Source organism: Leucopleurus acutus (genome assembly GCF_964270905.1).
Source record: "Leucopleurus acutus genome assembly, chromosome: 10".
In the NCBI taxonomy this organism is placed as follows: Eukaryota; Metazoa; Chordata; class Mammalia; order Artiodactyla; family Delphinidae; genus Leucopleurus; species Leucopleurus acutus.
The window spans coordinates 799,672-812,893 of record NC_139153.1 but is presented as its reverse complement, the minus strand read 5'-3'; the positions used below and the strand labels follow the sequence as shown (position 1 = coordinate 812,893).

The window sequence follows — 13,222 nt, the reverse complement described above, 5'->3', positions numbered from 1 at the left end:
GGCCTCTCACTGCTGTGGCCTCTCCCGTTGAGGAGCACAGGCTCCGGACGCGCAGGCTCAGCGGCCATGGCTCACGGGCCCAGCCGCTCCGCGGCACGTGGGATCTTCCCGGACCGGGGCACGAACCCTTGTCCCCTGCATCGGCAGGCGGACTCTCAACCACTGCGCCACCTGGGAAGCTCCTCCAAAAGTGATTTTGATGCTAATTTCATTCCCCCACTAATGTTTTGAAAAACCACTGCCTTGGGGAGAAAATATTTGCGAAAGATGCATCTGATAATGGATTATTGCCCAAAACATGCAAATAACTCAACAATAAGGAAACAACCTAATTTAAAAACGGGCGAAATATCTGAAAAGACACCTCACCAAAGAAGATATTCATACGGCAAATGAGCACATGGGAAGATGCTCAACATCATATGTCATCAGGAAAATTTAAATTAAACCAACAACGAGACGCCCCTACACACCCACAGAACGGCCAAAACCCAGAACCTTAACAAAGTGCCGGCAGCGATGTGGAGCCACGGGAACTCTCGTCATCGCGAGAACGGGGTAGCCATTTTGGGCGGTTCCTTACAAAACTAAACACACTATTACCATATGATCTGGCAATCGTGCTCCTTGGTGTTTACCCGCAGGAGTAAAAAACTTATGTCTACATAAAACCCTGCATAGGGGGCTGGATACAGACATGCTCAGGAAAAATGCCATGGAAGGTCAATTTATTCCTAACTGCCAAAACTTGGAAGCAACCAAGACGTCCTTCAGTAGCTGATGGATAAACTGTGGTCCTTCCAGACACGGGAATGTTACTCAGCTCTGAAAAGGAATGAGCCATGAAGCCAGGGAAAGACACGAAGGAAGCTTAAATGCATGTTACTAAGTGAAAGAAGCCAATCTGAAAAAGCTACACACTGTATGATGATGACTAAATGATATTCTGGACAAGCCAAAACTCTGGAGGCATTTAATAGCTCAGTGGTTGCCAGGGGTTGCAGGGGAGGGAGAAATGAATGGGATTTTTCCTCGTCCACAGAGGATTCTTAGGGCAGTGAATCCATTCCATCTGATACCACAATGTTGGGTAAATGTTGTTTTACACTCGTCACAGAATGTACAAGAGCAAGAGTGAATTTTCATGTCAACTATGGACTTTGGGTGATGATGACATGCCAGTGTAGGTTTGTCAACTGTAACACATGTGGGATATTATGAGGGAGACAGGGCATGTATGGGAATCTCTATACTTTCCATTCGATTCCTCTGTGAACCTAAAACTGCTCTGAAAAATAAAGTCTATTGAATAATAATAATATTACTGTTTTCGGCTATCCAAGAAGTATTTATAAGAAGGTATCATACACTAGGTCACAAAGAAATTCTCCATTTTAGAAAGTAGAATTTTTACAGGCTATCATGGGTTGGATTGTGTCCCACTCAATTTCATATGCTGATATCCTAATACCCAGTACGACAGAATGTAATTTTATTTGGGAATAAGGTAGGTTGTTGGGACAATGGTGTCCTTATAAAAGGGGAAACTTGGATACAGACATGCACAGGAAAAATGCCATGTAAAGGTCAAGTCCCAGGTCAGGGTGATGCTCTACAAGCTGGAAGAGGCAAGGAAAGGTCGTCCCCCAGAGCCGTCAGAGGGAGCACAGAACTGCCGACACCTGGATCTCGGATTTCTAGCCTCCAGAACTGTGAGACGATACATCCCTGTTGTTTAAGGCCCCTGGCTTGGGGTACTTTGTTATGGCAGCCCTAGAAAACTAATATACAGGCTGAATTCTCTAATTATGACATAGTAAAGCTAGAAATATTAGAACAGAATTTTAGGGGGAAAAAGACAGCTGAAAAAAAATCTCTTTTTACTTAGCGGGTCAGAGAGGATACCAAAATTACAATGACATATTTTTTAAGAATAATAAAAACATAAACACAATGTATTCAAAAGGTATGAGGTGAGGGGCTTCCCTGGTGGCGCAGTGGTTGAGAGTCCGCCTGCCGATGCAGGGGACACGGGTTCGTGCCCCGGTCCGGAAAGATCCCACATGCCGCGGAGCGGCTGGGCCCGTGAGCCATGGCCGCTGAGCCTGTGTGTCGGGAGCCTGTGCTCCGCAACGGGAGAGGCCACGACAGTGAGAGGCCCGCGTACCGCAAAAAAAAAAAAGGTATGTGGTGAGAGTCACCACCAAAGGCCAGTATGAGGAGCCCTATCGACAACTTCTCAGGGAAACAACCAAAACTGGTGAAAATCATTAAAAAACAACAATTTAAAGTCTGTAAATTTTCCTAAGGGCAGAGAGCAAGTGAGGAGACATTTATTCAGGAGAGTCTGTGGCACCTGAGCCGTGAACCACTCTCCCCTCTCCTCCAGCCTAAGCAGGTGTGGTCAGCAATGCAGTCCAGGGATGGGGCACCTCTCCAGGAGGGGAGGCCGGCATCCCCTCCGACCCTGAGTTTCAGAGGTCAAATTCTTTGTGAGTATGGCTCCCACCTGCCCTTCTTGTAAGGTGACGGGTCTTTCCCAGGTGTGGCAGGCTGAGTCTCCCGGGACCTCTTCCACCTGGCCCCAGCTGCTGCAGGGGGCCCAGCGCCTGAGGCCGTGGCTCAGAGATTTTGGCCGGGGAAGAGGTTTTCTATAAAAACAGAGAGCTCCAAAACACTCCCCAGAGGAACTGACTTTATTTTTTGCGGTACGCGGGCCTCTCACTGTTGGGGCCTCTCCTGTTGAGGAGCACAGGCTCTGGACGTGCAGGCTCAGCGGCCATGGCTCACGGGCCCAGCTGCTCCGCGGCACGTGGGATCCTCCCGGACCGGGGCACGAACCCGCGTCCCCTGCATCTGCAGGTGGACTCTCAACCACTGCGCCACCAGGGAAGCCCGGAACTGACTTTATTTGAAACTGTATGAGGAAGTTCAATCCTAAGGACATTCTCAAAAACACTGTAGATTTTGGAGGTGAACAATTAAGAGGAGGCTGGTAGCTCTATGGCAGCAATAAGATAGACCACAGGTCATTTAGTTTACCAGAGAGAACCAGGGAAGAGCCCTCTGTGTAAGAACAAACCTCAAGGGCTGAGCAAAGAGACAGGAATTTAACCAGATCAGACCTTGGAGCAGTTTATGCCCCAGGGTACTGGTGAAAACAATAGAGCAGCCAGGCTGCAGTGAGTGGAGCTGAGCAGCTGGCGTGATAACGACAGAGGCAGCCAGATGAGCAGACCGGGAGAGGAAGAGGCCCCTGTACACCCGCTGCCACTGGGCGACTGCACAGCCCACAGCTGTGCTCTCTGGGGGGCGACCTCACTGGCTGCACACTGCAGGGGAAGCCGTCCAGCAAGTCACTAAACAAATAAACAAGAAAATGGTGAACACAAGCTCTGGAGACGGGACAGGGGACAAGTACCCAGAGTTGGTATACTGTGTTACCTAAAATATCTACGTTTTAACAAAAAAATTATGAGGCATGCAAAGAAACTACAGAATGTGACCCATCACAGGCAAAAAGAGCAGGCAATATAAACTGACATTGAGAGGACCCAGATGCCACACTTAACAAAGACTTCAGGGCAGCGGTTATAAAGACGTTCAGGGCTTCCCGGGTGGCGCAGTGGTTGAGAGTCCTCCTGCCGATGCAGGGGACGCGGGTTCGTGCCCCGGTCCGGGAGGATCCCACATGCCGCGGAGCGGCTGGGCCCGTGAGCCATGGCCGCTGAGCCTGCGCGTCCGGAGCCTGTGCTCCGCAGCGGGAGAGGCCCCAACAGTGAGAGGCCCGCGTACCGCAAAAAAAAAAAAAAAAAAAAAGACGTTCAAAGAACTGAACAAAACCACATCTAAAGGCAGCTGCGATACGATGTCTCATCAAACAGAGAATATCAAGAAAGAACAAATAAAAAAAGAACCAGGAGCTAAAAAGTACAACTGAAATGAAAACTCAGTAAAGGAGCTCAACAGTAGGTTTGAACTGGCAGAAGAAAGAGTCAGTAAACTTGAAGACTAATGGAGATAATGCAATCTAAAGAACAGTGAGAAGGGACTTCCCTGGTGGCACCGTGATTAAGAACCCACCTGCCAATGCAGGGGACACGGGTTCGAGCCCTGGTCCGGGAAGATCCCACATGCCGCAGAGCAACTAAGCCCGTGCACCACGACTACTGGGCCTGCGCTCTAGAGCCGGTGAAGCCACAACTACTGAAGCCTGTGCGCCTAGAGCCTGTGCTCTGCAACAAGAGAAGCCACCACAATGAGAAGCCCGTGCACCGCAACAAAGAATAGCCCCCACTTACAGCAACTAGAGAAAGCCCGTGGGCAGCAACGAAGACCCAATGCAGCCAAAAATATATAAATAAATAAATTTATTTTAAAAAAAAGAATAGCGAGAAAAAGAATGAAGAAGAGTTAAGAGAGCCTCATAGAAAAGTGGTACAGCAGTAACAACATCAATATACTCATAATGTAAGTGCCAGAAGGCATGCAGAAAGAGAAAACCACGGAAAAAAGTATTAGAATGAATAATGGCTAGAAACTTCCCAAAGCTGATGAAAGACATTACTCTATGCATCCATGAAGCGGAATGAATTCCACATCAAATAACCACAAAGAGAACCACACCCAGATGTATCATAGTAAAAATGCTGCAAAACAAGGACAGCGGAAACTTTGAAAGCAGCAAGAGAACACTGACTTGTAAATAAGAGAACTGTAAGATCAACAGCTGCCTCATCAGAGACAGCAGAGGCCAGAGGGCAGTGGGATGATACAATCAAAGTGCTGACATTCAGCAAAACTATCTTTCAAAAAATCAAGGCAAAATAAAACATTTCCGGATAAACAAAAAATTAGAAAATTTGTTGCTAGTAGACCCACCTATGAAAAATACTTAAGGAAAACAAGTGACCTAGATGGTAATTCACATCCATAGAAAAAAACAAAGGACACCAGTAAACGTGATTATATAATTATAAAAGACAGGGTAAATGCATATTTTCTTTCCTTTCTTAACTAATAATTCCCAGGTTGTGCAGTTTATTCCAGAGCACACACACATGTACAGAAAATGGAAAACATCTGGGGAGGCATTTGAACGCTAAACCCTTCCAGGTACAGCTCTCCCCGACCGCAGGGCAGCGTCCTCCGCCTCCAGGCAGGCCTCCCCACCACTGCCCCGCCCACCAGGGCACACCACATAGCAGGCCCTCTTTTGACCAAATGCACCTCATGCCCCCGACCACGGCCCTTACCGGATCCTGGCAGGACATTGATCACGCCCTTGGGAATGCCAGCCTTCAAGGTCAGCTCTGCAAACTTCAAGGCTGTGAGTGGGGTCACCTGAGGAGGCAGGACAGGAGGGAAGTGGGCTCCGCCGTCCCCTGCTGGCGGCCGTCCCCTGCTCTCGACACCCCACAAGCCAGCAGCTGCTCCTCTTCTGGAGGAAAAGGGGTAACTTTTCCTCGCCTGGTTCGGTGGTCCACACCCCACCCACTGCTGGGCCTCAGGCTGAGAGGTGCATCTGCGGGTGCTCAGACTTTGTGGGGGCTGGGTGAGTGGGGCCTTCCAGGGACAATTGCTTTGACCTCTCAGCATCCCATCACGCTAAAGGGGGAGGTTAAGGGTCACCTCAGGGGTTAGTAAGCAGATGTACGCAAATTACTGGGAAATTTGTTATGCATGTTAAAATGCCTGAGGAGTGCCTAAACTCAGGGTAAATACTATAAACCAGTATCATTTTGCTGGTTTTTACTATGTTAATACCCTTGATGCCAAATCGCCCCAGAGGAGCTGAGTGAGACCCCCTGGGCCCACCGCCCCAGCATCTGACCTTCAGCTCCTAACTAAACCCTCCAAAGTACAGATGAGGGTTCGAGGCTTGTGGGGTGACCTCACCGCAGGGCACCCTGCTCAGGCCCCTCAGCCTGCATGAGGGCCCCCGTCACACGGCTTCTCTGAGAGGGGCCTGGGTGGTGGACACACAGAAGCTTCCCCAGGATGCCTGGGCCCTGAAGCGCCAGCTTTAACAGCAGACACCCAGGGCTTGGAGCCCGGATCCTGGTTCCCGGGGCCGCACAAGGGGGCTGAGCTGGCGTCTGTGAAAGACCGCTGACCACTCACCAAGCAGCTACACGCACGGCCTGGCTAGCCTGACTCGGCCCCGTGGCCCAAACAACACCAGATCCGCCCAAGGCCGCCTCTGCCCCGTGCGCCGGCCCACAAAGGCCGCCCTCACCCGCAGAGCCCTCCTCCTTGTCCGTCACCCCTCGCAGGTGCCACCCGCCCTCCAAGGCCTCAGGCCCCGCCAGGACGTGCCCGCACCCACCTGGGCAGGCTTGATCACCACTGTGTTCCCCGCAGCCAGGCAGGCGGCCATCTTCCAGGACAGCATCATCAAGGGGTAGTTCCAGGGGATGACAATGCCACAGACCCTGTGGGATGAGGGAAGCAGGCCTTCATCTCTCCGCTCGGCCTGGGTCCCGCGTGGACCTGCCACTGCCGCCTCTCCACTCCAGGGCCAGGCTCCTGATGCGGCATCAATGGCCCTGCAGAGGGACCGCTGACACCTGCCTTCCCAGGCCCTGATGGGGCAGTATGTCCAGTCTGGCAGTAGCCCCTCTTCACAGCAGGGTGTGATGGCAGGGGACAGTGCACATCTTCTGATGGGACACAGTTTAGGGACACAGTTGGGTACGGGCAGCACCAGGAGATGGGGAGGTGACAGCAGGCAGCAGGCACAGGTGAAAACAGGCAGGGGCTGGGTCACAGGGGTGGCCGGGGGGACGCAGGAGAGTCAGGGGTCATGTGTGGACCAGGAGGATGTGAGAGAGGGTCAAGGGTCCCACAGGTGGTTGTGGATGAGGGTCCTCCTGGGCATTAGGCCAGGGTCAGTGCCAAGGAGACAAGAAGGACGCAGTCAGCCTGGGGACCTGACGAAGCCTGCCTGCTATGCACTGAGAGATGGGTCAGTGCTTCCCCTTTGACCCAGAGAAGCCTCTGGCTGGGCAGTGTCTCCATGGAGGGAGCCCCTACGTCCTAGGAGACATACTGATGACACCTGTGCTCCCAGGAGGCATGTGGCCCTGCCTCCTCCTGAGCCCGTAGAACTCGGTGATGGCAGCCCCTCCCTGTGAGTCAGACAGTTAGATGAGCTTGTCCACACGGAGCCCCGTGCAGACCAAGTGACTGATGTTTCATCATCGTCACTGCCGTCTTCTTCATCATCTTCACCATCGTCTCCATCACCATCATCTTCATCTTCATCACCTCCATCATCTTCAACATCATCTTCATCACCTCCATCATCTTCACCATTGTCTTCATCACCATCTTCATCACCTCCATCACCTTCACCATCGTCTTCATCACCATCTTCACCATCATCTTCATCACCTCCATCATCTTCACCATTGTCTTCATCACCATCATCTTCATCACCTCCATCATCTTCACCCTCGTCTTCATCACCATCATCTTCATCACCTCCATCATCTTCACCATCGTCTTCATCACCATCATTTTCATCACCTCCATCATCTTCACCATCGTCTTCATCACCTCCATCATCTTCACCACTGTCTTCATCACCATCATCTTCACCATCATCTTCATCACCATCTTTATCACCTCCATCATCTTCATCGTCTTCATCACCATCATCACCATCATCTTCATCACCTCCATCATCTTCACCATCGTCTTCATCACCATCATCTTCATCACCTCCATCATCTTCACCATCATCTTCATCACCATCATCACCATCTTCACCGTCATCTTCTTCACCATCATTACCACAATCTTCACCATCTTCTTCACCATCGTCACCAGCATCTTCACTGTCAACATCTTAACCATCATCATATTCATCACCATCTTTTTCATTGTCATCATCTTCACCGCCATTACCACCATCCTCTTCATCGTCATCACCTCCATCATCATCAGAGAATGTTTCCCCAAACGATGACGGCTCAGCCGACCCGGCAGTGGGAAGAGCACACGCAGAGGCCAAGGGCATGACGGGTCGCTGACGAGCCACAGGGTTCATGGGCCGGGAGAGCGGGAGTGCAGTGGGGCCTGGGGCCGGCACGGGGCCCCACACACCTTCCTGGGAGTGGTGGGGTGTGCTGAGGGGTTAGGAAAGCCAGTCCTCACCCCACATACACCCAGCACACCCAGAGGGACAAGGCAGTGGAGGGAGCAGGGTGAGAGCCCCCAGGGAAGCGGGAGAGGTCACCGAGGAGAAGGAGGCTGAGGCTCCGGAGAAGAAAACGCAGCACAGACTTCCTGCCCTCAAGACTGAATCATGCCCTCACATCCCGGTGCTGAGGACTTAACTCCAGTGCCCCAGGTGTCACCTGATTTGGAAACAGGGTCATCCCAGGTGTAATTAGTTAAGATGGAGTCTCGCGGATTAGGGTGAGCGCCTAACCCCATGTGACCGCCGTCCTTATGAACGGAGAGCCCTGTGAAGACAGACCCGCAGAGGGAGAGGCCGTGTGGGCGCGAGGGCAGAGCCCGGGAGCACCAAGGTGGCCTCCATCACCAGAAGCCAGCGGGGCAGCCTCAGAAGGAGCCAACTCTACCGACACGTAGCCTGGGACCCGCGGCCCCCAGACTGTGAGATGACCAAAGTCCGCAGCGCGAGTCTCGCAGGCTGTGGTGCTTGGTTACGAAGCCCTGACAAAGCCCCCCACCCGCCAGTACAGGGAGGGCCTCCCCACCGACTCGCCCGGCCAGCCAGGCACCCGGGCAGGGTCAGCGTCCTACTCAGTCCGACGGGATGGGCACCCCGTGCGGGGGCTGAGGCTCAGGGACCTCGCAGACTCACGCGACTGGCCCCTGCACCTGAGGGGGCTCTGAGCAGGGTCCTGGCTCCACACTCCTGGCGCCTCGGCTGGGTAGTTCTTTGCTGGGGGGGTGGTTCCTGCAGCCCCCGTGTCCTGACCCCATGCTCTCCCCCGGCACTGAGCCCCTCCCGGCGGCGTCTGCATCCGCGTGCTGAGCCCTCAGCTCTGCCACATGCCGTCTCCTCGGGTGCCCGTCCCCGTCCTGCGTTAGCGAGTCCCCACACTGAGCCTCGCGGAAGAGACACCAGGTCTCAGCGGACACTGCCGGGTGGCCTCGGCCGAGGCAGGCCTGCTGCCTCCACGGGCCTTTGGACATCGGATGGTAAGATGGGGCCCCTCGCTGCGGGTTTAAAATCCCTCCCAAACCTAGTCTTTCCATGTTGACTGGACGTCTGTCCTCCTCCTTGTGCCGCGGGCTGGTTTCGCTGAGGGTTCCTGTCCCCGCTGCTGTGTAGGAATTCCTTGTCCTTAAGTACACCGGTCATTACACTCTTCAGATAAAATTTGGGGGCGTGCCCTCTCTTCCCCCCATGACCCTGACTGATGGAGGGTTACTGTAGGGATTAAACACAATTACGGTCTCAAAGTCGTTAAATAGTGCCTGGCAGGGAACAGGGGCTGTGGAGGCGAAAGCTGTTTTCACCCTGAGGACAGGCATTTTCGTTGGTTTTTCTCTCTGTTGCATCTCCGGCCCTTGCCATGTCTGGGAGGTAGTGGCTGGCAAATAAACGGCTGTCTGATAAATACACAGAGAGGGGACATCTGAGCCCCCCGCGCAGTCCTAAAAAGTGCCCGGCGCGTGACTCACCCGATGGGCTCCTTCCGGGTCATGGTCAGGTTCCGGTTGGGTCTGGCCTGGTTGATGGGGATGGTGGCACCCTGGAAGAAGCAGCAGCATCACCGGGAGGGGCTCTGGCCCCTCACCCCTTCCCCTGTGGGCAGCCAGCCTGCGCCTGGGACCCAGGGAGGGACAGGGGCTGTGTCCCGATGCCCCCGCTTGTGCAGGACAGGACAGCTGAGGGGTCCAGAGCCGGGTGGAGCAGGCAGCCACAGGGGGTGAGGTGCTGAGCCTGGCTGAGTCCTCAGACAGGAAGCAGGTCCTGCACGGGGACGGCCTCCGGGGCAGGGAAGGGCCTGGAAGGGCCAGGGTGGGGGCCCGTTGCCTCTGGGGGCCTCTGATGCAGGGGCTACCGGGGAGCAGGCACCGGGCAGACCCCCTCCCTTGAGCTCACGCCTGCACTCGGACGGGGCGAGCGCCCAGACCCAGCAGAGACACCGAGAACCCCGCGGCCGTGGGTCTCCCTGGAAGGGCTCAGCCACCACTGCCTGCGGCAGGAAAACCTCCAATAATGGCCCCCAAGTGAGGCCCTGAGCCCTGGGACCTGGCGAGCTGCCCGTACAATGACACAGTATGACAGAGTTGGCCTTAGGATGGGGAGATGGTGCGGGTGGGCCAAGCATAAGCACAGGAACCTCGGGGAGAGCAGGTGGCTCTCCTCTAGGCCTCTGGTTAGTGGCAGCAGAGAGTCAGAGGGGCGGGGTGCGGAGGGCTGGGCGAGGACCAGAGAGACGACTGCAGGAGCCCCGGCCGCAGCCCTGCCCCCTGGGCGCCGCCAACACCCGGTCCTCCCCGGAAGCGCGAGCAAGGCCCAGCCCAGTGACATCCCGACAGCGACCCTTGAGACCCTGGCACAGAACCCAGCCCCGCCCGACCCGCTTCCCACCTGCAGAACCGGGAGCGGATAACCGGCGTTTTCTTAAGGCCACAAAGCTGTGGCGGGTTGTGGCGCGGCCTTCAGAGTGCTGTGCCGCCCTCGGGGGCCCTGCCGGCCCGGACGCCCGTGGGAGCCCCACCTGGATCTTGTCGCACCAGCCAGCGAAGTAGCGGAAGGTCTGGATGGACATGCCCACGTGGGTCTTCAGCGCCAGCGTGTAGACGGCCCCCGCGTCCAGGGCCTCGATGGTGGCCAGCTCCTCCTGCTGCTGCTCCAGGAGGTCGGCCAGCCTGAGCGGGGCGGGCAGGGCGCGGGGCTCAGGCCTGGCACGGCCTCGCCTGCCCTTTTGGGGCCCCTCCTCAGGAGCCGGGCGCCCTGCCAGCACCGCCTCACTCAGGTGCCGGCCTCAGCGTCCGCATCCGTGACATGGGACGGCGGCGTGTCCTTGGCTGGAGGGGCGTGAGCATGGTGCCCCGTCCCCCTCCTCTCCTCTCTCTCTTCCTTCCTGGGATATCAATGGATCCACTGCTTCCTAATTACACCTCCTGCCTCTGCGAGAAGACGCCTTGTCCGGGGACAGCATGCCGGTGTCGAGCAGCAACCACTCCACGCGGCTGTACCGGGGATGAGGGACGGAGCATCTGCACAGCCTCCTCCAGGCTGAGCCCACGTCCAGCTGCCCTCAGTGGTCCCTGTGCCCCCGCCATCACACCCCACAGCGTCCTGCCAGCACCCTCCCGCTCCCGCCGCCCTTCAAACTCTCCGGCCGGCACAGACATGTGCCGGGACAGGCGTTCCAGACTGCCTGCCTCTCCCGCGAGCACAGAAACAGCTGGCCTCCCTGACCTCCCGCTCCTGCTGGGTGCACGGCCCGCACACAGCGTGGGGCTGGCGAGTGGGACTGGGGACTGAGCAGAAGGGCCCATCGTCACCGCACAAACAGGGACGCACCAGGTCACTCTCCGGGTACGAGAGCAAAGGTAAGTCACATTTTGAGAAAAATTATAGACCAAACAGTGGAGATACCGTGTTGTTGGCGTTACAAGGACAAGGGTTCCATCAGCTACAAGGACAGAAGGCCAAAGACATAAATCCATATTAAAGTCAGCATGAGGTGGCCTGTGTGTGTCGGCCCCTAGGTTGTCATGTCTCCTGTCTTTTAAGGTGTTTGCAGCCTGAGACACCTTAGCTCAAAAGCCCGCCAGCGCCAACTTTTACACAGCCAGCTATTTTAAAATGGCCCAAATGTGCACATTTTTAGCCATTGACAAGTGGATGCGTCCCCCAGGAACCTCACCCGACAGCTGTCACCACTGGTGAGACAGGCTGTGCAGTTACAGCCACGGGCCTTCCCAGTCCTCTGATGCAGAGACCCTGGCGTGCGTGCTGCTGGGCAACTTTGCCCGGACACGGGAGCCCCTCTCAGGTCCCTCTCCCCCCGGGAGTGCCCCTGTTCCGCCACTACAGCCTCGGGGGACCTCCCGCTGCGGGGTGCCGCCCGATGAAGCCTGCGGTGTGTTGCTGGCTCTCGTGGCCACTTCTTCTTCCTTGGTCAACCCCCAATCCCTCCATCCGCCACACCTGTGCAAAATGCCATGTGCGTGTGATGTGACTGTGTCACGAGTCCCTAAGTAATTGTCACCTGAGCTGCTTGGGAGGCTGGGGGGCAGCTTGGGTGAGGGTGCCTTCTGCCTGCCAGAGCCTGGTCCCTGCACAGCACCAGGTCGGGGAAGAACGGGCAGGCAACGCTGGCCTCCTGAAGGTCTGCGGGGTGGGCACCGGGAGGGGCAGACGCTGAGGTGCCAGGCGGCTCAGACCCCCTTCCCCGGCCCCTGACCACGGCAGCCCGGGCCACCACCAGACTCTGGGCCATGGACCCAAGGAAGTGTGCGAGCACAGGGCAGCAGCTTTCCACGGACGCCCACCCGCTCTGCAGGGTCCATTCCGGCAGCTGGGTACACAGCTCCCCGGCTCCTGGGGGCGTCTGGTGACTTTCTCTGACTCTCCCCCTGGACCCTTTCTGCCCAGCTTCTCCCGTAACTGCGTGGTGCTCCTGTGATGCATCCACGGGGGCCCCACTTCCGTCCATGGACCAGGGAAATCCTGTCTCGCCCCTCTGCGGGGACTGGGAGACTGGGTCACCAGGAGCTGTAGAGCCCTGAGGCGTCTGCCTACGCAGCTGCTCGGGGCACCTCCCCCAAGGTCCTTGTGGCCAGCGGGCTATTGCAACATGTGCCACCACAGGGCGGCAGAGGGTCTCGGGGGAGGGACGCGGTCTGGCTCAGGGCAGTCCACCAGGGTCCCTGCTCTGCCAGGGTTCACAGCTCTGCCCGATCTCTGGGGCCTCAGATCCCCAGCCAATGCCTTCCTACAACTGATGGCTCCTGAGATACGGCAGGCTGGGCACGCCCTTGCCCGCCCCAAAGCCACCATCTCCATTCTGTTTTGCAAACCACTCTGCCCCCTCTCTCTGGCTGCCTGTGTGGCGGCTGCCCCGGCATTTCTGGCCTCCGGAGTAGAAACAAAAGGCCTTCGGACAGCAAGGCCACGGCGGGGGCCTTCCCGCCCGGCGACAAGCTGGGGACCGCAGCGCGACCTGGCCCCAGCCCGGCTCCGCAGGACCCAGAGAGAAAAACGGGTTCCTGAGGCCGG

General features: G+C 56.3%; 1 protein-coding gene across 1 annotated transcript in view; it reads right to left on the bottom strand.

The window, feature by feature from the left end:
• ALDH1L1 (aldehyde dehydrogenase 1 family member L1) overlaps positions 1-13,222 on the bottom strand; it is a 46,780-nt gene that overhangs the window by 9,329 nt on the left and 24,229 nt on the right. Inside the window, exons 13-16 of the mRNA XM_082848652.1 lie at positions 10,710-10,860; positions 9,664-9,734; positions 6,329-6,434; positions 5,256-5,343 (exon numbers count right to left, since the gene is read on the bottom strand). Coding sequence (XP_082704778.1) covers positions 5,256-5,343; positions 6,329-6,434; positions 9,664-9,734; positions 10,710-10,860 — 416 coding nt within the window. The remainder of the gene's footprint in view (positions 1-5,255; positions 5,344-6,328; positions 6,435-9,663; positions 9,735-10,709; positions 10,861-13,222) is intronic.